General features: G+C 37.9%; 1 protein-coding gene and 1 non-coding gene across 3 annotated transcripts in view; both read left to right on the top strand.

Moving 5' to 3' along the window:
* The window catches only part of CUL5 (cullin 5), an 87,791-nt gene that overhangs the window by 52,083 nt on the left and 12,025 nt on the right, over positions 1-23,683 (top strand). For both annotated transcript variants that reach the window (XM_045797708.2, XM_087868472.1), the window contains 5 exons: positions 12,405-12,498; positions 14,210-14,340; positions 14,576-14,683; positions 15,167-15,231; positions 23,058-23,190. In XM_045797708.2, coding sequence (XP_045653664.1) covers positions 12,405-12,498; positions 14,210-14,340; positions 14,576-14,683; positions 15,167-15,231; positions 23,058-23,190 — 531 coding nt within the window. The remainder of the gene's footprint in view (positions 1-12,404; positions 12,499-14,209; positions 14,341-14,575; positions 14,684-15,166; positions 15,232-23,057; positions 23,191-23,683) is intronic.
* LOC148108825 (small nucleolar RNA SNORD36) lies at positions 15,181-15,255 on the top strand. The gene has a single exon (XR_015727047.1). It is a non-coding gene; the product is annotated as a small nucleolar RNA SNORD36 (small nucleolar RNA).

The following is a 23,683-nucleotide window of genomic DNA, read 5'->3' as shown; positions in this document are numbered from 1 at the left end:
GACGACAATCTACACAATAACTGACAGGTATTCTTTAAAAGTGTCAAGATCATAACAGACCAAAAGAGTAAAAAAGAGAGAGACAGACCAAGGAACTGCCACAGACTGGGGGAGAGTAGGAGATCTAAGCAACAACTAAATGCAGTGTGGGCTTGTAGGTAAGATCCTGGGGTAGGAAAGAGACGTTAGTGGAAAAACTGGTGAATTTCTAGTAAGATCCGTAGTTAGTAGTAGTAGTTTACTATTTTCCTGGTTTTAGTAGTTGCGTTGTAGTTGTGTAAGACATTACCATTAGGGGAAATGAGGTGGTGGATGTATGGGGACTCTGTGCTGTTTTTGCAACTTTCCTGTAATGCTAAAATCAAAATAAAATACAAAAATAAAAACAAAAACATATTATGAAGAATGCCTTTTCAATATGGGAAGCATCGGTAGAGTTCACTACATGGCATTTTCCTCCATTGGACTAATTCAGTAAATCACATCAACAGAGTTCCTCACGTTAAGCCATTCTTCCATTTTAGGAATGAACACAATGTCCCATTTATTAATGGATAAACGTGTGCCCCAAAGGGATTTTGACATATCCTATATAGCCAATAAAAGTTACTCCCAAGATTTTCCCCTCATAGTTTTTTTTGTTTTTGTTTTTGTTTTTGTTTTTTAGAGAGAAAGCGCTGCAGCAGGGGAGGGGCAGAGGGAGAGAGAATCTTTTTTTTTTTTTTAAGATTTTATTTATTTATTCGACAGAGATAGAGACAGCCAGCGAGAGAGGGAACACAAGCAGGGGGAGTGGGAGAGGAAGAAGCAGGCTCATAGCGGAAGAGCCTGATGTGGGTCTTGATCCCATAACGCCGGGATCATGCCCTGAGCCGAAGGCAGACGCTTAACCGCTGTGCCACCCAGGCGCCCCAGGGAGAGAAAATCTTAAACAGGCTCCACACTGAGCGCAGAGCCCGATGCGGGGCTCGATCTCACAACCCTGAGATCATGACCAGAGCTGAAATCAAGAGTCGGATGCCTAACCGACTGAGCCACTTAGGTGCCCCTCCTCTAAGTTTCTTATATGTAAAATGTTTAGATGTTAAATTTAGTATGTAACGAGAATAATATCTTTAGAATCCTTTTATAGATTTATCCTAATTCAACTTTTACTTGAAATTGCTTGTCATTAATACAGCAGAATCAGTGGGAAGTTAGTCATGCTGTGAGTTGTTTAAATATCACAACATGAAGATGCCAGTAAGCAAAAGGTGGGAAAAAAGTGGGGAGCACTTTTTTATGTTCTAATTTTTAATTCTTTTCTGATGCCTGGCCTGTGTGTTGGAAAGTTTTGGAAGTTAGGAAAAGTGGAGGGTGGATTTTAGTCTTGTTTTGGAGAACGTTTGAATTCTAGATTAGTATGTTTGAACTAGGCTTATATATATATATATATATATATATATATATATATATATATAGCTTTTATATATAAATATATATATATAAACTATATATATATAAAACTATATATATATATAGTTTTTAAAGATTTTTATTTATTTATTTGACAGAGGTAGAGACAGCCAGCGAGAGAGGGAACACAAGCAGGGGGAGCGGGAGAGGAAGAAGCAGGCCCATAGCGGAGGAGCCTGATGCGGGGCTCGATCCCACAACGCCGGGATCATTCCCTGAGCCGAAGGCAGACGCCCAACCGCTGTGCCACCCAGGAGCCCCTAGGCTAATATATTTTGATGAACTCTCTAGGCCAGGGGTTTTCAGGTAACATCTACCTCCAGAAAGTGTTGTGCAGATTGTGGAGGCTTTTTTGGTTGCCACAGTGATTGATTTGTAGTGAATGAGGTCAGGAATGCCACATGTCTCACGGTGCTGAGAGTGTCCCACATAAACCAAAATTAGGTCACATCCCAAAAGGAGTGAGTCAGTGGTCCCACTGGCCACACGGGTCAAGGAAAATCTTGTTATGCCTGAGTGTAAATCTGAATTGTGTTTTACTTATAAACCAAAATATTTTTACATGATATTAATAATACACCTTATTTTCTAGTGTTGATATTATTGTGTAAGTTGGGGGAAGATAATATTTTTATTGCTGTTTGGGATTTAAACCTATTTTTACTACAGACGCTTATGTCGCCGGTAGCGGTGCTCCCTGTGGTGTGTGAGTCGCCGGCCTGTCTGTGCTGCACTGCATTCGTAGTTGTCACCTTCCCAGAGACACCACGCAGAGGGGCAGGCGCCTGACTGCTTCATTGTATCTCTTGTTTGGTTGTGGCCACGACTTTACAGGTTGAAATATATATTGACTTATTATAAAGAACTGTCCTTTGATTTCTGCTGTATGTTATAATTAGAGATTGTATCAATGTTCTTGAAATAACATATAGGTAAATTTCAGTGTAAGACTTGCTGTAAAAGGGAGAGTTGGGCCTGAAGGGTTTGAGAACCAGTGCTTTGGTGGTGCAGAGCCTTGAAAGTTTATGAAAAGGGGATCAAAGCTGCTCTAAAGAGGCAAGAGACTTGCTTTTGGTTGTCATGAATGTGGTAAAAGGGGTTCAACTAGGTACATAATGATAAATGAAGGGAAGTAAGAGGCATTTTGAGGAAATAATTAAAGGACATTTAATTTATTTATTTATTTTTAAGTAAGCTCAGCGCCCAATGTGGGGCTTGAACTCATGACCCTGAGATCAAGAGTCACATGGTTACTGACAGAGCCAGCCAGGTGCCCCTAAAAGACATTTTAATGGCCTGTATGATGATCGAAAGATTTGAGACTGGGTTATTGGAGTAATCTGAGTAGAGAGTCAGAGAAGAGCTAATTGTGAGAGTCCTCTCCAATTTTTGAAAGATTGTATACTTGTAAGAGCTTAAGGACTTCTGAGGAGTTTTCAGTTAGAATTTTGGGGAGGGCAGTGTGTATAAATAATAATCAGCCTATTATACAGCACTTTGTGAAAAGTAATGAAAAATCACCGTCTTCAGTATTACATAAGTAATGATGAGTTACAGCTTCTGTCTCCTGGCTCCAAACTAGTACTTTTCTTCCAGTGTGATGGGCCATGGGATATGGATCAAAATAGATAATCTACAGATTTGTTTGTTTGCTGGTGAATATGCCCTGGGTTTATGGGGAATAGGATTCTGTTGCTAGAGACTACAATCCTCTAGTTTTATTTCTCTTCATTAAACCATTTGACCTATGTTTATTGAGCACTCATTCACTCAGTGAATATGTATCTAGTCTCTATTAGTAGTGAGGTAGGTAGAAAGGGGTACACCATGAACAAAAAGTCCTTGCCCTTACAGAGTTAGCATTCAGATAGAGGAAGACAGATAACAGACTAGTCAACAAATAAAAATGATTTTTTGAAAATTTTTACTCAGGTTTTTTTTGTTTTGTTTTGTTTTTTAAGATTTTATTTATTTATGTGACAGACAGCCAGCGAGAGAGGGAACACAGCCCGGGAGTGGGAGAGGAAGAAGCAGGCTCCCAGCGGAGGAGCCCGATGTGGGACTTGATCCCGGAACGCCGGGATCACGCCCTGAGCTGAAGGCAGATGCTTAACGACTGTGCTACCCAGGCGCCCATACTCAGTTTTTTAAAGCTAAAAACAAAATACATTTTCCCCACCCCTAGCCCCCTGCCTCTTGGAACCACCGATCTCTTCTCTGTATCTATGAGTTTGGGGGGTTTATTTCTCTCTCTCTCTTTTTTGAATGATTCCACATATGAGAGAGATCATATGGTATTTGTTGTTTTTTGCCTTATTTCACTCAAGCATAATGTTCTCAAGGTCCATCCAAGTTATTGCAAATGACAAGACTTCATTCTTCTTATTGACCAAATAATATTCCGTTGTGTATTTGTATCATAGTATCTTTATCTTTTCATCCATTGGTAGACACTTAGGTTGTTTCCATATCTTGGCTATTGTAAATAATGCTGCAGTGTACCTGAGAGTACATATGTCTTTTTGAGTTAGTATTTTGTTTTCTTTGCATAAATACCCAGGTGTGGAATTGCTGGTCATATGGTAGTTCTGTTTTTAATTTTCGAGTAACCTCCATACTGTTTTCCACAGCGGCTGCAGCATTTTACGTCCCACCAGCAGTGCGCAGGGTTTCCCTCTTCACGGCATCCTGGCCAACACTTGTTCTTTCTTCCTTCTCCGTACGAGCCATTCTGACAGGTGTGAGGCGATGGCTCACGTGGGTTTGGTTTGCATTTCCTTGGCGATGAGTGAGGTTGAGCACCTTTTCGTGTGTCTGTTGGCCACATCTGTGTGTCTTCTTTGGAAAACGTCTGCGTAGATCTTCTGCCCGTTTTTCAGTGGGATTGTTTATTTTTTGCTATTGAGTTGTAGGAGTTCTTTGTCTGTTTTGGGTGTTAGCTCCTCGTCAGATCGGTGACGTGCGGTGATTTGCTCCCGTTACAAGGTTGTCTTTTCATTGTGTCCGTGGTTCCTTTGCTGTGCCACAGTCCTGTAGTTTGAGGTGGTCCACTTGTTTATTTTTGCTTTTGTTGCTTTTGGTGTCACATTCAAAAAAATCATCACCAAGGCCTATGTTAAGGAACTCACCTAAGCCTGTGTTTTCTTCTAGGAGTTCTATGGTTTCAGGTCTCAGGTTCAAGTCTTTAATCCATTTTGAGTTAATTTTTGCACATTGTGCAGGATAGCGGTGCGGTTTTGTTCTTTTGCACGCGGCTGTCCAGTTTTCCCAGCGCCATTTATTGAAGAGACTGTCCTCCCCATTGTATATTCTTGGCTCCTTGGTTGTGAACTAGCTGCCTGTATACGTGTGGGTTAGTTTCTGGGCTCTGTGTTCTGTCCCGCTGATCTCTGTGTCTGTTCTGATGCCAGCACCACACCGTTTTGGTGATGACAGAGCTCTGTAACATAGTTGGACGTCAGGAAGGTGATGCCTCCAGCTTTGTTGTTCTTTCTTAAGATTGCTGGGACCGTTCTGGGTCTTTTGTGGTTCTCTACAAGTTGTAGGACTGGTGGTTCTTTTTCTGTGGAAAATGCCATTGGACTTTTGATAGAGATTGCATTGAGTTTGTATGGTTCTGGTAGTGTGGACATTTTGATGCTATTATTCTTCCATTCTGTGAGCACCGAATATCTTTCCATTTATTTGTGTCTTCTGTTTGTTTCATCTGTGTCTTAGAGTTTTCAGTGTACCGTTCTTTCACCTCCTTGGTTGAGTTTATTCCTAGGTATTTCATTCTTCTTGATGCAAGTGTAAGTGGGATTGTTTTCTTAATTTCTCTTTGTGATACTTTGTTATTCATGTAAAGAAATGCAACAGATTTTTGTATATTGATTTTATGTCCTGCAGCTTCACTGAATTTATTTTGACAGGTTTTTGGTGGCATCTTGTGGTTTTCTGTATAAAATATACTATTATCTGTAAATAGTGGAGTTTTGCTTCTTCCTTTCATTCAGCCCTGTCTCAGCTCTTGTTTGTCTCTCAATCCTTTATCTTGTACAAGCAGCCAGTGATATTTTTAATAACACCCAGGGAAGTATGTACCAAATCTTCGGTGTCCCAGTGTAAGTGATTCTTTATAAAATAGATGAATGCCGTAGAGAGCGAACTGGTTCTGGTAATGCTCCTGCTGTCACCTTTGCCTTACAGAATATGGTCAGGGAAGGTCGTCTTCAGGGAGTGACATTAGAGCTGAGACCTAAGTGATAGGGGTGTAGCCTTGTGAAGATCTGGGATAAAGCTTTCCAGGTGGAAGGAGGAGCAAGTGTAAAGGCTGTGAATCAGGAATGAGTTCAGCATGTTTTAGGAACAGAGAAAGGTTAGTGTGGCCACAGTGTGGTGGATGAGGGGAGGGGTGGGGAGCAGGAGCTCAGTGCAATGGGCAGCTGTTGAAGGATTTTAAGCAGAGATGCTGATGTGATCTTATTTTTGTATTTCAAAAGAGCATTTAGGTTGCAGTAGGGTATTTGGATTACAAACTATAATCGAGGTGAGAGGTGTTGATGGCAGTGGAGATAGATATATAAGTGGAGAGATTCAGGATGTATTTTGGAGGGAGAACCTGTAGGTAGGTGCTGTCATTGTTTATCCTTTACAGGTAAAGAAACTGAAGGTCAGAGACTGCAGAAGGTTGGCCTCAGACAGCTGGGACATGGTGAAGCCGGGCTTCTAATTAAGTGCAGTTTTTGGTCCTGAGTTCCTAAGGATAATGCTAAGCACTTTGGGGGTGTATGAAGAAGATATGCAAAGTTCGGTACATAATTTTGGATATATGTATTGCACTTACACATATGTAGTCAGCACTCTTGGTGACAAGAAGCAGGAACCCATCTCAAACAAAAAAAAAGGCAAATGTGTTAGTTCATATAAAATCCAGTGTGGAAAGTACAGGGCTAACACTAAAATGAAGGATATCTGGATTTAGGAATTTGGAACATTGTAAGAACTTTCTGCATGTGTATTTTTGTACTCTTAATTCTGTTATCTTTGACAGCTGTTAGTCTTTTGGTTGTTGTTGTTGAAGTGGGGACCATGATTGCTGTCCTTCGTTGTGTGACCTGAAAGAAGATAAGAGTCTGGCTCCACGGTTTTAATTATCCTAGCTCTAATTGACCCAGCTCGAATTGAGGGCCCAAGCTTGGATCTAATGCGCTCTGTGTGTGTCTTTGCCCACGTGTGTGAGCATGCTTCACTGTCAATGTGTATGGGTCTGAAGTATGTATAATATCGTAGAATTTGACTTGTCCGAAGGACAGCCCTTACAGCAACTTGAGCTGCTTACAGTTCAGTGGAGAACCTGAAAAGTCAGTCCAAGAATCCGAGCAGCCAAGTGTTGGTTAGAAGCCTAGAGGCGCATGGTTCCGGTTTTGCTTATGGGAGAGCCACGTAGCCCCACTCAGAACCAGTTAAGCACACAGTTCCAATAAGCTTGATTCTCGTTGAATGGTTCTGTAGGACGTGAGCAGCAGTGTCTGTAGGACGTGAGCAGCAGTGGAGAGGCTTTGAGCTGTCTGCTGAAGAGACATGATTGACAGGAAAAGATGAAACATAATAATAAGAAAAAAGTGAGAAAAAAACTTAAACTAAAACAACTTCAAAAGTTTTTCTATGGCTATTAGTATTTTAGGTGATTGTCCTACATACCTGCATTCCCTGAGGGCATTCAGTTTGTATTTATTATGCACTTAAAATATGCTGGGCCTCCTGTGAGTTGTGCCTAGTAACATAGATCTGGTTCCTATCTTCAGAGTGACACTAGAATAAAACGGATTGTTTATACAGCAGAGTGATGGACTAGAGCGTGGATTGGCCGTGGCAAGTCTTCATCTCTTCCCTGTGACCAAGGCCCTGACGAGGGAGGTGGTGTGTTAGAGTCGTTAGGGACGTACATGTAAGAATCAGAGGAGGATTTGAGTTCCTTTGTTGTCATGTTACCAGCAGTGTGCTCTTTGGCAAGTTATTCAGCCTTTGTAATCTGTTTCCTTAACTGCAAAACAGAGTAACACCCACATGTATTGTCAGAGTTTAGTAAAACACTGCCTGGCATGGTGGATTTTACTGTTAAAGCTCAGGTTTGGAGAAAGTTGCTGATTCGAAGACAGATAGGAACTGTCGTACTGTTTATACAGAACATTGAATTAGCAACCAGGTCACAAGTCATAGATTATTAACATTAAAGTATTTATTAACCTTTAGTATCTTAGTATATTAAGGGCGATTTTGAAAAAGTCAAGGTGAGTAAGTCTGAATTTTCATTGCTGTGTATAGTTACTGTGTAAACAGTTTAGAAATAAAACAAATACCACTAGTTATAATGGTAAAATAAAGAAATCTTAACCAAGCTAGAAAAGGCGAGGGAAATTAATTTTGAGAATAACCTACCATGCGTAGAATAAATTAGTTACTGAATACGTTACAGATATCCTTATATGGTTAAAGACCTTACAATGATAAAGTCTTAAAGTGAAGAACCTAGGATAATTTTTAGTTCATCTCCTATTTTATAGTTGAGTTAAAGCAAATTATTACTTGTACAGATTTGAATAACGAAAATTAGAGCCATTCTTGTTGCTTTGTAATAAATTTCAGTGAAGTAGGATTAATTGTGCAAATTGAATACCAGTAAAAGAAGACTCTACTCCATCAATTAGCCTATCTGTCCCACCTTTCATCTTCACAGACCTTGACCTTTACATCCATTCATTCAACAAATACTGAGTGCCTGCTGTGTTTTATGGCAGGCATCATCTTTGAAGAGTTTTGCTATAGAGGAAGGTAAAACATCAAGCACATTGATAGTTAAAGTGTTTCACCTTGCAGACCTCTGGGGAGAGATTTCTATGGATTTAGAAGTTGTGCTCATCTCAGGCAAAATACAGGATTTGATGGCATGTGGCAAAAAGTTTTTTTCTTCACCGAAGCTAGCAAAAGGAGACAGAAAGGGAATACAAGGTGAGAGAGATGGTTTATCACTACCCTTTCCCTTCGAGATGTATTTTTCAAATAACAAGTATATATTTAGGGTCGACTCTCTATGTAGTATTTTGGTAAATGATGGGAAAGAAACATGAAAGAGGAGTAACATGATTTCTGACCTCATGGAACCAACCCTGTCGTTAAGACAAGACTCATTTGCAACAAGGGGAAAGCACCACGCAGTCTCCCTTTCCTCTCTTTGCCCACGTGAAATAGTTCTCTGAAGGATTTTTCATCTCACAAGGATTTAGACCATAATCAATCTCTTTATTAAAAAAAAAGCCTGGTTATGACAGTTTTCAAATATTTACAAAAGTGGAGAAAGTAGTACAACGAACCCTAACCGTCACAGCCAGCCTCTGGTTTCAGCCGTGGTCATCATTTCGTTCCGTTTGCTTGCTCCTTGCCTGTTTTCCTTCCTTTTCTTTTCTCTTTTCCCTTCCCTTCCCTTCCTTCCTTTGATCATTTCCAAGAAATTTATGATATCATGCATATTTTACCCTGTATAACACAGAAGTGTATTGTAACATTATTTTCGATGCCTGTATTTTATCATATATATTTAGTGAATATACCCAACCTGTTCTCTAATGATGGGCATTTTTATTATTGTTATTATTGTAGCTTATTCCTTATGAATATTACTACCTGGGACATCTTTATATGCCTTTAGCTCTTTAACACTTTTAAGTACACATGGGGCATTCTCTTGGAATGGAATTTACTGGAAGTGAAATTGCTGAAGCCAAGGATATGCACCTTTGACCAATTGCTACATAATACCAAACTGATCTTCAGAAATACAGTAATTCTTACTCCCATCAACAATGTGCCTGTTTATTTTTGTTAATCTGGGTTTTTTGTTAGTCTATTAATTGTGACAATCTCCTAGTATTGTAGATTAAAAAAAATTTGTGTGCACTTAAAAACTATTGAGGCTAGATATCTTTATTCTTATTATGAACCATTTATATTTCTTCTTTTGTGAGTTCGGGCTAATCTTTCATAAACATCACTTTCATTCTTTATTCAGAAACCATAGTATCATTATTTCTTATATTTGATGTTTAAGACTCTTCATTATTCGGCCCTCACCTATTTTTCTAACTTAATACTTTTCCTGCAAGAGTCATTCTGCTCCAGTAAGTAGTTCCTCATTCTTAAACTTCTTTCTGTTCATTTTTTTTTCTTGGATTCATTTTTAAGAATTTTTTTTACTTGTTTTCCTAATGTTTTACTTTCTACTTTTCCTTTGCCTGTTTAAATCCTTCAGAACCCTTATAGTCCATCTTGTGATAAAGTCCCTGCAAATTCTGTAGACTTCATCAGTTTCCTCTTAGCTTGAATTTCCACTATACCTATTGTTTCTACCGCTAGATTCAGTAGCAAATTATAGACTGTTGTGTTATTTCTCAGACACCAGCTGTGGCTGGGGCCATAAATACACAGCTATGGACAAACACAGTCTCTGTCCTTGTGAAGTTTATAGTATAATAATGATGCATTTATTTCCACATCTTTGCTTTATTAGCAAGTTGAACTTCTTTTAGTGTACCTCTGTTATATGGGAATTATACACAGATTTTTAGATGTGTACTTACGTGTCCCCAGTTGGACTGTAAGATTATTGAAGGTATAAACCATGTTTTATACTTCTCTATTCCTTATAGCGCCTAACTCAGATCTCGGCATGTAGCCATTGCTAAGTGTATACTTTTTCTGTTAATGTAGTAACAGAAGTTGTAGACTTTGGAGTCACCCACCAGGCCTCATATAACAAGACCTGGTGAACTGTGTGTGTAACACTTGCACGTTACTTAGCCTCTCTCAGCTTGTTTCCTTCTGTGTGAAATATCTGCTTAAGGTGGTCATGTGCACGTAAAGCACGTAAGATAAGATAATGCACGTAAAGCATTCAGCACAGTGCTTGGTGCAGACTAAGTGCTCATTAAAGATCCCTCGTATTGTGATAGTTAACCCTCTCAAACCAGAAACCGCCGCAGCAGACTCCCTAGCTCCTGTCATCGAAGACTCAACTAGATTCTGTTGAGTTTCTTCAGTTGCCTTGTCCTCTCCTTTTAATCCTCATTGTAACCCACAATAAGAAAGACATTATTTTGTGGTTTAGTATACGGTCTGCTCACTTGCACATACCTGAAATGAAAGTTCTACGAAATAATATTCACTCTTGTTATGTATTATGCCCTCTGCTTTTTTCTATTTTGTGTTAAAGAAAGCTGGTTACAGCCATTAACACACTTCAGAACAACAGTTTGAAACACACGCTGGATTTTTGGAATTTGCAGAAGTTGAACTACTATCCAGTCACACAGCTTTGACTTCTCAGTGAAATAGAAACTGGGGATGCAGGGACAAGGCTCGGGGCTCATTCCAACTGCACGTGCTCTCTCTTCCCCCTGGGTTCTGTGTAGTTAGGTTCACGTGTTGTCAGTCTGGCCTTGCCACTGCGGCAGGAGTGCTCAGCCGTGCGTGGTCCAGCGCTGGTGCCGGAGGAGACAACTCAGGACTCGGACACACCGTCCCACCTTGGCAAGGCAGGAATTTCTCAAGCACTTTTTGTGTGTATTGTTTCTCTTAGGAAATCGGCGTCCTTGGGTTTTAAAGTTGTTAGCATAATTCTCAAAAAAAGGGACTTGAAAAAAACTTTTTATTACAGAAATTTTTTAACATTTAAAAAGGAGGCAGAATAGTATAATGAATCCCCATTATCTAAATTTAGCTTCAGTTATTATCAACATTATGTCAATTCCAAGGAGAATTTTTAACAAAGAACTTTTAAGACACACATAATTCCCTTCCTTAGAACAGATGATCTTTATTTCAGAAGATACATATCAGCCTTAGTGTACTGTGCTCCAGTACTCATAACCTATTCATTTTACTTGATGCCTGCAAGAAGAATGAGGAATTCTGTGACGTGAGGGAGCAGTGATGGGGTGGGTAGATTCTGTTGAGGACGGCCTAGGACACCAGACCCTGGCCATGTTACCTGGAATATTTCAGCCGCCTTGTTGACCAGTCTGCTCTTAGGGGAGTAGACATTTGTTCCATTTATCTTCTGTTTAAAACCTTTGATTCTTTGTTCCCTACCCTATCTATAGAATAAAAATCCCAAATATATATTTTCTTATATAATCTGGCTCCAGCCTACCTTTTTAGTTTTCTCTTCCACTCTCTGTCTCTTCCCTACCATATTCAGTTTCTTCTTATTGCTTGAATACTCAATCCATTTTGGACTTGTAATTATTTTTCAAGATCCAATTTAGATTTCATCCTGTAGATGAGACCTTTTTAACTACCCCAGAAGTGTCTAGTTCCTCTGCCTGCTTTTCTGTTTGTTGGGCATGAGTGTGTGTGTGTGTGTGTATGTTGCCGCTTAACTGGGTTGTATATGTTAGTTTCTGTTGCTGTCTTCCCTGCGCTTCAGGAGACAGGGCTCCTCCTCCAAAGCAGGGCTCGTATCTCAGTCGTCTCTGTCTCCTCACCACTTCCCTGCTGCCTGCACATGGTAGCCGTCCAGGGATGGCTTGTGGAATGACTGTATTTAGAATTTTAGAATCTAATTTTAACACATATTCTCTCCAGATAAGAATTCATCAAAGTTTATTTTTTTCATTTTGTTTTGAATATTTTTCAGTTTTTTTCCTCCCCTCCTTGGGGACTTCTATTAAAATTTCTAAAGAGAACACAAGTTCTGTAGCCTTTTTCTTGGGGTGAATATGCCTTGGTAAACTAGTCGTAGAGTATCCATCCACCTTCAGTGCTCCTGCAGTAAAGGTGAGTAAGATCTGCTTTCATGATGCTTAACGTTCTGCTGTTGTTGAACAGTATGGTTTTATGGAGCTAAAAAAGCAAAGTGGGGTGGAGTAGGTTTGTGTTTCTAATAGCCTTGACCAATTTTTGATATGTTTCAGCTCATGGAATGCTGTGTAAATGCCCTGGTGACATCCTTTAAAGAGACTATCTTAGCAGAGTGCCAAGGCATGATCAAGCGAAATGAAACTGAAAGTAGGTAAAACATCACATAAAGTTCTCATAATCTTTTAAGAGGGTACCTTTGAGCAGATTACTTTTAATAAGCTGCTGTTAGATCATCCTTTCCTACGTAGGTATATTTGTTACAGTAAACTGTGCTTAAGGAAAATGATAAAATGTTTAACAGCAGTACTGTAAAGACGGTTATAAATTTACATTTTAAACATTCCACCCTTTGGTATCAATACTTGTGTGTAGAGAATGGGGGTGGATTTCAGTTTGTTCTCAGATGTACGGCTCTGCTTTTAAAGACTAATTTAAATGATAAACATCTGGGAGAGACTAGAAGTAGGTATTTGACTTTTGTGTGGAACTTCTTGGCGAATATTTTTAGAAAGTAATACAACAGTCCACGTTAATGATCTTCATCCCTCTCCCCTAAAATATGTAACAGTTTAAGATATCTGCAAGTGTACTTATTTATTACTGACACGTTTTCTTAATAAAGATAGATTTTGGGAGGTTGTGAGTATATTACAGCCAATGTGGTAAAAGTTACCTATATTTCTACTACATGGAGATAACAACTTTTAACCTTTTGATGTATTCCTCTCCAGGTTTCATTGTGTATAATTACAAAGTCCTATTTAATCTCTAGTTGCATTTAAAGTATGTACTTCGGTTCATTTAGGGTCATACACTTGTAGTTTTGTAGTAAAAAGCTCATTGGCATAAATGAAATACTTGAATTTTTGTGTGCCAGGCTAAACAGAGTTATTTCTGATCCATGTTGGGCTCCCTTCAAAAGTATTTTTGTAGTGGGAACCAGTTCTATGCAGCAAGATTTTTGTGAAGGTCAGTTAAATGGTGTAACGAGAAAGTGCTTTTATAAACTGAAAAATTCCCTATGAATACAGTTTTATATTATCTCTGATACACTTTTATAATCACTTTGAATAGTCTGATGATGTGATTTTTTTTTTTTGCCACTTGATGTGGCACCAATGTATTTAATATTGTGTCTACTTTATGAAATATACTACACTTCTGTGTAAACTTTTGTACTACTTAGAATAAAAAATCCATTATCATATGGTCTCATTGATATTTGGAATTTAAGAAACAAGGCAGAGGATCATAGGGGACGAGAGGAAAAAATGAAATAAAATGAAACCAGAAAAATATTAAAAAAAAAAAAAAAAGATGAAACCAAAGAGGGAAACAAACCATAAGAGACTCTTAATCTTAGGAAACAAACTGAAGGTTGCTGGGGGGTGGGTGATAAGTGGGTGATGGACATGAAGGAGGGCATGTGATGTAATGAGCACTCGGTGTTATATGCAACTAATGAATCACTGACCTGTACCCCTGAAACAAATAATACATTATATGCTAATTAAGTGAATTTAAATTAAAAAATTGGAAAATAAATAAAAATATTCTGTTGAGTTGAAGGTCAAATGACTCACCTTTTAAGAGGAGTTAAGTTTTGTGGTGTGTGATCACTTTTAATTAGAGTTTCTTTTAAAAATAATTTTTGTCAGAGAAAGTGGATCAGTAAGTTATAGTACTTATTATAACAACTCCTAATTATATCCAAAGAATACTGGTAAGGTTCTCAATTTCCAACTAATATTTCTCCAGACTTTTACTATCCTAGGCATTCTAGATCCAAGATACAAATCAAAGAGAAAATTTATTTTGATGGATGAGATGCTTACATGAGTGTGTTCTGTTGTTTCAGAATTACATTTAATGTTTTCATTGATGGACAAAGTTCCCAATGGGATAGAGCCAATGTTGAAAGACTTGGAGGAACATATCATTAGTGCTGGCCTGGCAGATATGGTGGCAGCTGCTGAAACTATTACTACTGTAAGTTTCCTCTGTGGTGGTGATAGATGTGCGTCAGGGTTGGGTATTTAAAATCGTAATTGATGACAAAACAGTAGTGTTGGAATGCCTTTTAATATCAAGAAAAAAATTTTTCAGAGAATTTCCCAAATTTTAGAGCTACAGTGTTTTATTAAAATTTCGTTTATATTTTCTCATTTTTTGTATTTTTTTTTTTTTTAAAAACTCAATTGAGTATAAAACATTTTATTTTTAGGACTCTGAGAAATACGTTGAGCAGTTACTTACATTATTTAATAGATTTAGTAAACTCGTCAAAGAAGCTTTTCAAGATGATCCGCGATTTCTTACTGCAAGAGATAAGGTATATATTCTTGTATATTAACAGTATTGTCATGATGTTCTTTAAAAAGAAACTTGCACCACTATGCTACTAAATTATAAACTAAAAACGTAGCAACTTTGATTTTTTATCTGTGGAGGACAACCATTTTTATTATATTTGGTTTGTTACATGTTTTTGTAAGAATTGGGTATGCTTATGAAGTAGAATCTAGTTAGGAAATTTCTCTCTCCTCCTTTTTTCAAGAATTTTTTAAAATATTGAATTCCTATTCATCCATCCTGTAAGACCCACCTCAAAGTACACTTCTCGAACTTCCCTTATACCCTGCCTCAGGGGTATATAAAGCTCCCAAATTTATTATATCAGGTCTGTTCTCTCCCTTACACACTAAGCTTGACATTGCCACATGGGTGTTTAATAGAGGCCACAGACACCTTTAAAATATCAAACTGTATTTTAAATATTAAAAATACTGTTCATTTCATTGTAAATTCTTTGCAGGCGTACAAAGCAGTTGTTAATGATGCTACCATATTTAAACTTGAATTACCTTTGAAGCAGAAAGGGTAAGTTTTTAAAACTGACGTTTAAAATTCTTAACTTTTTTAGAGTGTTTTATACATTATTGGGTGTGCATAGTGCCCTATCTCCCTAAATCTATTAGGTTTGATTTTTGTTGCTGTTGTTTTTTTTTACTTTTATGATTTTTTGCTACCTTTGAATATTAAAAACTGTCTCAAATTTTAATTTCATATTATCTCCTTTTGTGACCCAGAAATGTTGATCTTATTTTTTAGGTAGAAAACTGTTCTTAATCCTTTAGAATCTCTACGTGATTGTTTTTTCCTCCTTATTAGTCACTAAAGTTACTGTATTACTTATAAAAGCATAGAATATAACTCGGTTCACCATAATAAAAGAGGGAAGTCAGTTTTAATGTAAATATATTGCCATTGAACAAATCAAAACAATGAATTAAAATGGATTAATTAATAAATTTAAAAATTAATAAACCTGAGCTAGTTTTGGTACCTTTAGAGTAGTACTAAGCACTGAAGGTTAATTGGAAAAATGTTTTGATACAATTTCTAACTAAGAATTGCTATTTTAGGGGCACCTGGGTGGCTCAGTCAGTGAAACATCTGCCTTCGGCTCAGGTCATGATCCCGGAGTCCCAGGATGGAGTCCGACATTGGGCTCTCTGCTCAGTGGGGAGTCTGCTTCTCCCTCTGCCTGCCACTCCCCTGCTTGTACACACTCTCTCTCTCTCTCTGACAAATAAGTAAATAAAATCTTTAAAAAATTTTTTTTTGAAGATTTATTTATTGGAGAGAGAGAGAGAGCACGTGCGTTCATGCACTTGAATGGGGGGGAGTGGCAGAGGGAGAGAGAATCTCAAGCAGACTCCCCACTGAAGAGGGAGTCCCAGCATGGAGCTGGAGCCCACGACCCTGAGATCATGATCTGAGCTGAAATCAAGAGCCACTCAGCTGACTGAACCACCCAGGTGCCCCAAGAACTGCTGTTTATTTATTTATGATTTATTTTACAGAGCACATGGAGGAGGGAGGGGCAGAGGGAGAGAGAATCCCAAGCTGACTCGCCACTGAGTGCAGAACTGGTCAGGGGCTCAGTCCCACAGCCCTGAGATCATGATCTGAGCTGAAACCGAGAGTCGGCTGCAACCGACTGAGCACCTAGAATTGCTGTTTTAAACAAAATTTATATATAATGCTAAAATACTTGAAAAGTAGCTTTCTTAAGAACGAAAAGTAATTGTTTAGAATTCTTTATTTTAATCGTTTTCATTTTGTCTTTTTTAGCTGTATAAGTTGAATGATATTACAGTGGAAGATACCTGGGTCATACAGTGTTATAGTACCTGGCATAGTTTAAGAGGCATTTGTCTTGTTTTCTTTATACATTGTGAAATGTATGAAATACGTAAACGTTGTGTCTTCAGAACCTTTTCATATGGAAGTCTGGAAAAGACTTCCTTATTCACCCCTGCTCCTAGCATTTTTTAAAATTTTCAAATTTTTGTCACTCTGTTGCTTTATCAAATATGTATCTTTTTACCCATCCATCAGTCAGCTTTTTAAATGGATTTCAAAAGACGTTTCAGGGGACGCCTGGGTAGCTGTCAGTTAAGCATCTGCCTTCGGCTGAGGTCATGATCTCAGGATCGTGGGGTGGACCCCTATGCCGGGCCCCTTGTTCAGTGGGGGAGTCTGCTTCTCCCTCTCCCTCTGTGCCCCCCCCCACGTGCTCTTGTGCACACTTGTGGGCTCTCTCCCCCTCTTGCTCAAGTAAATAAAGAAAATCTTAAAAAAAGAAAGTTGTTTCAGGCACCAGTAACTTTTATTTCCTGAACACTTCAGCACGCAGTCATTAATTGACTTTAGTGTTGGTTTATGTTTTCAGGTAAAATTTACACGCTGACATATGCATAAGTCCTAAGTGTATAATTTTGTGAGATTTGGCAAATGCGCCTACACCCCTTTTAAGATGTACCATGTGTTCATCATCCTTGAGAATTACCTCATGCCCATTCCGTCAGCGCTCCCCCTGCTTCCTTCCCGAGGCAGCCGTTGTTCTGGTTATTTCAACATAGATTACTTTTGCCTGATCTAGGACTTTATATAAATGGAATCATACAATATGTACTTTGTCAAGTTTCTTTCAGCGCAGCATAGTGTTTCTGAGATTCACCCATGTTTTTACAAATCAGTGGTTTGTTTTCCCAAGTGTTTGTACCGCTTTACCCTCTACCAGTAAAATAAGGGAGTACCAGTTGATCCTCATTTTCACCAACATTTAGTGTTGTCATTTTAACTTTAGTCATTCTGGATGTGCGTAGTGATTATCTCATTATGGTTATAATTCCATTTCCCTTATGACTGTTGCTGTTGAGCACTTTTTCTTGTACTATTTGGCCTTCTTATATTTTACTTTATAAAGTATCTGTTCCATTTTTTCCACTTTTTTTTTTCCATTGCATTATTCCTTTGTATTAGGGAGCTGTAGACATTCTTAGATATTCTGTATGTAGATTCTTTGAGAGATACATGCTTTTCTTTTATGGTTTTTGCTTTTTTATGTTTTGTCTAGAAAACCTTTGTCTGTTTCTACCCCTATGACATAAAGATAATCTTTTTTGTTTCTTCTAGAAGCTTTATAATTTTAGCTTTCACATTTAGTTCTAACATCCATCTTAAATTAATGATTATTTATAATGTAAGTAGGGGATTAAATTTAATGATTTTTTTTCTTTTCCATATGGGTAGCAAGTGGTTTCATCACCATTTGCTGGAAATGCTTTCCATCCCCACTGCATTGCTTCGGTACCTTTTGTCAAAAACCAAGTGACTTAAAACTATGTGTGTATTTCTGGGCTCTCTGTTTTATTCCATTGATTTATTTGGGTGTCCTTTGGCTGTTACTGCATAGTCCTAATTAATACAGTTCTATAGTCAGTAGAGTAGTTTAATTTTGTTCTTTTTTTTCCATGAACACTTTTGATGTTCTAGTATTTTGTTAGTATATAGAAATACAGTTGATTTTTGTATATTGATTTTATATCCTGTTACCTTGTCAAAGCTGTTAGTTCTAGTAGTTGTTATATAGATTTCTTAAGAGTTTTCTATGTAAATAATCATGTAGTCTGTGACTACAGACAGTTTTATTTGATCTTTATACTACTTGTTTCTTTTTCTTGCCTTGCTACACTGGTAAGGGTCATAAGGAAGTGTTGAATAGAAGTAGTTAGAGTGGGCATCCCTGTCCTTTTTGTCAAGCTTGGGGGGAACCTTCAGTATTTTATCACTAAGTACAGAGTTAGCTGAGGGTTTTTCATATATGCCCTTAATTAGATTGCTTTTTATTCCTAGCTTGTTAAAAGTTTTGATAATGAATGGGTATTGACTTTTATTAAATGCTTTTTCTGTGTTGAAATGAGCATAGGTTTTTCCTCCATATTCTTCTGATGTGGTGAATGCATTGGTTTTTTAAAAAAACAATTAACCAAGGTTGAATTGCTAGGATAAACTCTACTTGGTTATGATGTATATTATTCTTTTTATATAGTCATGCATTCAGTTCACTAATAATGTTGGTTAGATATTTTTTTTTTCATCTATATTCATGAAGGATTTTACCTCTTTCTTTTCTGGTCTTTGTATCCTGTATAATTTTCATTTTTGTCATGTCTGTCATTTTCTGTTATGAGGATTATGCTGGCTTTGTAAGAAGGATTGAGAGTTATTTCCTCTTTTTGTATGTTCTGAAAGAATTCATGTAATTGGTATTACTTCTTCCTTATGTTTTTGATAGAATTCATAAGTAAAACCATCTGGGCTTGGGGTTTTCTTGATGGGCTGATGTTGATCCCAAGTTCAGCCTCTTCAGATTTCTTACGTAACCTTGTTTTAGTTGTGGTCAGGTGTGTTCATTCTGAGTTGTCGGACTTACGTTAGAGCCTCATTAGGATGAGGAATACATCCACAAGGAAACTAGGCCAGACACTGTAGTTGTAAATGAGTATGTGTATCTCTACGTTTGTCCACGGAGAGGGCCTAGCAGCAGTGACACCCCAAAAGCAGTGAACACAACTAGGACAGATCTAGTCCGCTAAATATTATCATCTGCTGAAAGAAATTAGGGCTCTGTGAAAAATGGCTGATTCTACCAGAGGTAGACTGTTTCTTAACAAAACGGCAGCCCAGTCCCTGATTGGAGCACAGTGATTAGCCTCTTCCATAGCAGAACAGAGTGTGAACCCACTCTTACTGGAAGATGACATCATCGGGTGCCTCTGTGATGCTTTTGTATTAGTGCCCAGTATTCAGTATGACATTCCCAGGCTTGTGAAGGCAGAGATACTTAGGATCAATTAAGAGAAAAACCTTTTTAGAAACAGACTCTCAGATGATCCCCGTGCTGGAGTTAGCATTAAGGACTTTAAAATAATTAAGATCAATAGCTTAAACACACTGATACACCACTCACACCCACTGGAATGGCTAAAATTGAGAAGACAGTAACAAGTGTTGGTGAGGATGTGGGGAGATTGGATTCATATATGGTTCATATATGTAGCTACTTTGGAAATAATTTGATAGTTCCTCGAGAAGTTAAATATAGAATTAACTGTATAACCCAGCAATCCCACTACTGGGTATATACCCAAGAGAAGAAAAACGTACACCCTCTCAAAAGTTTGTACATGGATGTTTGTAGCAGCATTTTTCTTAATAGCCTTCCCCAAAAGGAAACAACCCAAATGCCCATTGTCTGATGAATGGGTAAGCAAAATGTGGTATAGCCATGCAATGCAATATTATCCAACCATAAAACGGAATGAAATTCTGACACACGCTACAACATGAATGAAACACTGAGAATATGCTAAGGGAAATCAACGACATATAGAAGGACACATTTTCTATCATTCCACTTATATGAGGTATCTAGGATAGGCAAATGCACGGATATAAAAAATAAAATAGACATTAACAGAGCCTGGGGCTGGGGGGAGTAGGAAGTTACTGTTTAGTGGGTGTAGGGTTTCTGTTTAGGACAGTGAAAAGGTTCTGCACACAGATAGTGGTCATATTTGTAGAACATTGTGAATGTACTTAATGCTCCTGAATTGTAAACTTAAAAATGGTTAAAATGGTAAATCTTTTTACCACAATAAAAAAGGTAAATATTTTTTAAGAAATGAACTACTAGTATATGTTACAAGGATGAATCTTAAGAACGTTATGCTAAGTAAAATAAGTCAGTCACAAAAGACGACATATCGTATGGTTCCCTTTATTGAGATGTTCAGAATAAGGAAATCCATAAAGACAGAAGGTAGATGACTTGTAGCCAGGGGCTGGGAGGGAGAGAGAGCTGGAGAATGACATTTGACTGCTAATGATTATGGGCTTTCTTTTGGGGATAATGAAAATGTTTTGAAATTTCATTTTGATGATAGTTGCACTAGTTTGTAGATATACTTAAAAAACACTGAATCGCGCACTTCAAATGGATGAGCTGCATGGTATGTGAATTATATCTTAGTAATACTAAGTTTAAATAGAACAGGAGTAATAAAGAATACATATTAATGGACAAATAGGTGGAAATTGTTACCTGAGAAAAGGTAAAATATCTATAGCAACGTGTAATTGGAATTATAGAGAACAGAAAAGGGGGACATAAGCAATATTTGAAGAGCTATTGACCAGAAATTTCCAAAATGGATATAAGATGCCAGCTCTTACATTCATGCATCTCTTTGAGTCCCAAGCAGAATAAATACAAATTAAACCATTCCTAAGTATGTCATAGTGAAACAGCTAAAAACTGAAAACAAACAAGTTCTAAAACAGCCACCAGAGGGGAAACGACACTGCCTTCACAGAGACAACACTGAAAGGCTGACCGCTGTCTTCTCAGCAGGCGAATGGGAGGAAGGGAGACAGGTAGACCACTGCAGTTAGGGCAGCAGTTCACGCAGGAGCTAGGCATTGTCACTGTGAATAAATGGGAAGAAATAGAGGGATTCTTGGGAAGTAAGTTAGTGGTCTTCTGGTTGTAGGAAAACCTTCCTGGAGTCCGCCGGTGTGGACATCTGCTCTCCTCTACACTGGAGCCCTCTGGTGGGAGTGTTGCTACAATTTGTCCTCTCCATTTCTTCCCACAGTAAATCTTCTCTGCTTTACGAAGAAGGGCATACATCTCTCTGTTCTTACTGTGGTGTGTTGCCTTGAAACATGAAAAGCCTCCAAGTTTCATAAGAAAGGAATATTTTAGGGTGCCTGGGTGGCTCAGTCGGTTAAGCATCTGCGTTCAGCTGAGGTCATGATCCCAAGGTCCTGGGATAGGGTCTTGTGTTGGGCTCCCTGCTCAGTGGCAAGTCTGCTTCTCCCTCTCCCTCTGCTCCTCCTCTCCCTCCCCCCCATGCTTGCACATGCTTGCTCTCTCTGAAATAAATAAAATCTTTTTTTTTTTAAAAGAAAGGAATATCTTGAAATATTGGGATTGATGTACAGAAAATGAATTAACTCAGTGTCAGATCCTTTTGCAAGTTACATGGTTTCCAGTTCTTGGCTTCCACACAATTGATGGCTTATTTGATGCATTACTAAAAATAACCTTTTTGTTAGATCTGTATGTATTTTTTTTTTTTTAAGATTTTATTTATTTATTTGACAGAGATAGAGACAGCCAGCGAGAGAGGGAACACAAGCAGGGGGAGTGGGAGAGGAAGAAGCAGGCTCATAGCGGAGGAGCCTGATGTGGGGCTCGATCCCGGAACGCCGGGATCACGCCCTGAGCCGAAGGCAGGTGCTTAACCGCTGTGCCACCCAGGCGCCCCTGTATGTATTTTTTAAGCACATAACTCAGGAGGTTCTCAACGAGTGGCATAACATCAGAAAAACTTCTTCCAGTCCCATGTACTTACTTATGTGAATAAGATTTTTCAGGATAGACGTACAGTTATAAAAATAAAAAGTAGAAATAAAATTGATTGTAATTTCTGGATTCGTTAAGTAGGAGGGAAAAATTTCATCTACCTCACGAAGATTTTGCAAATGTGTTATACACACAGACACGACATAATAATGTTGTTTTTGGTAAGTTGTGTACTGAAAATAATTTGAATAACTCAATTCTGCGAAGAATAACACTTGAATTTTATATAAACAAATTTTAAAATGTTGAACTTTAATTTATTTACATTTATAATTTAGAGAAGCTGGATAAAGAATAAATGCCGGATAAAGAATAAATTCAGGACTTCCAAGCATAAAAATACAGTACATTGGTTTCTAAATTTTGTTAGCAAAGTAAAATAGAGATCCAAGTTCTTCATTGTTTAAGGAAAGTTTGTTTAGTTTTCTAAAATGGGTAATGGTAGGTATCACATAACTGGAATTTAGGTTATGTTGGATACTTTCCAAAGAACAGTTTTTTCTTTACATAATAATGAAAAGTTCTAAATGTTAACTTATAAATATGCAAGGATTTATACAATTTTTTCAAAAGTATTTAGCAAGTTTTAGTACCTGAGTAAAAATTTTTAAAGATCACTGACAAGGTCACCACTCGATGGGGGGGGGCAGGGCGGCACCCAGGGTGCAAAGTATGTAGGTCTCCTCCCAGCATCCTGCAAGTGCACCTGTGGGAACTGACTCCTCCCAGCATCCTGCAAGTGCACCTGTGGGAACTGAGAGTAATTGCCTCTTTAAATTATGCACCCTCGTTGTCTTGCTCATCCTAGTCTCAGTGCTGATCACTGGGTTTATACAACATAAGAAATTTGTGAAAAATTGGCTTTAGAAAAAATAATTGCAGATATCATTCACTTTTCATCAGCTGCTTTTAATTTGTTTTTTAGGGTGGGATTAAAAACTCAGCCTGAATCAAAATGCCCTGAGCTGCTTGCCAATTACTGTGACATGTTGCTAAGAAAAACACCATTAAGCAAAAAACTAACCTCTGAAGAGATTGAAGCAAAGCTTAAAGAAGTGGTACCTATTTTTTTTAATTTCAAAAAATTTAATTACTTTACTTTGAGTTTGTGTTGTGCTTATAAGACTTTGCGTGATAGCAGCTAATGTGAAATTTTACAGTGTAAGATCTCTGTAGGGCAGCTATTTCTCTTCCTGGAAATTTTTATTCTGTAGTTTCTAAAAAAGGGAAATAGTATTTAATTCTTCCCCTTTCTTGATTGTTTTGAAGGAATTCAATGCTAGCTCCTATTAAAAGACAAAGGGAAAATGGAGCTGGTGGTGTTTGGAATGACAGTAGAGAGACGGGGAGTTTGTCACTTCTTTCTTTTTGTGAGAGCTCAAAATAGATAACTAGAAATGAGCGAATGTAGGTAAGAGTTAGTTGCTTTCATTTTTGCCTCCTGGTTGTTAGTATAATTTGCTATAAGCCCAGGAATACAAAGAAGAAAAAAAATAAAGATAGAAAATATAGACAAAAAGACTTAGAAGATTAGTGTAAGATCAAAGTGAA

This window comes from Ursus americanus, chromosome 16, assembly GCF_024610735.1.
Source record: "Ursus americanus isolate L20-20 chromosome 16, mUrsAme1.1.p, whole genome shotgun sequence".
Classification (NCBI taxonomy): domain Eukaryota; kingdom Metazoa; phylum Chordata; class Mammalia; order Carnivora; family Ursidae; genus Ursus; species Ursus americanus.
Note: the sequence above shows the minus strand (reverse complement) of the source record. Positions and strands in the feature narration are given on the sequence as shown.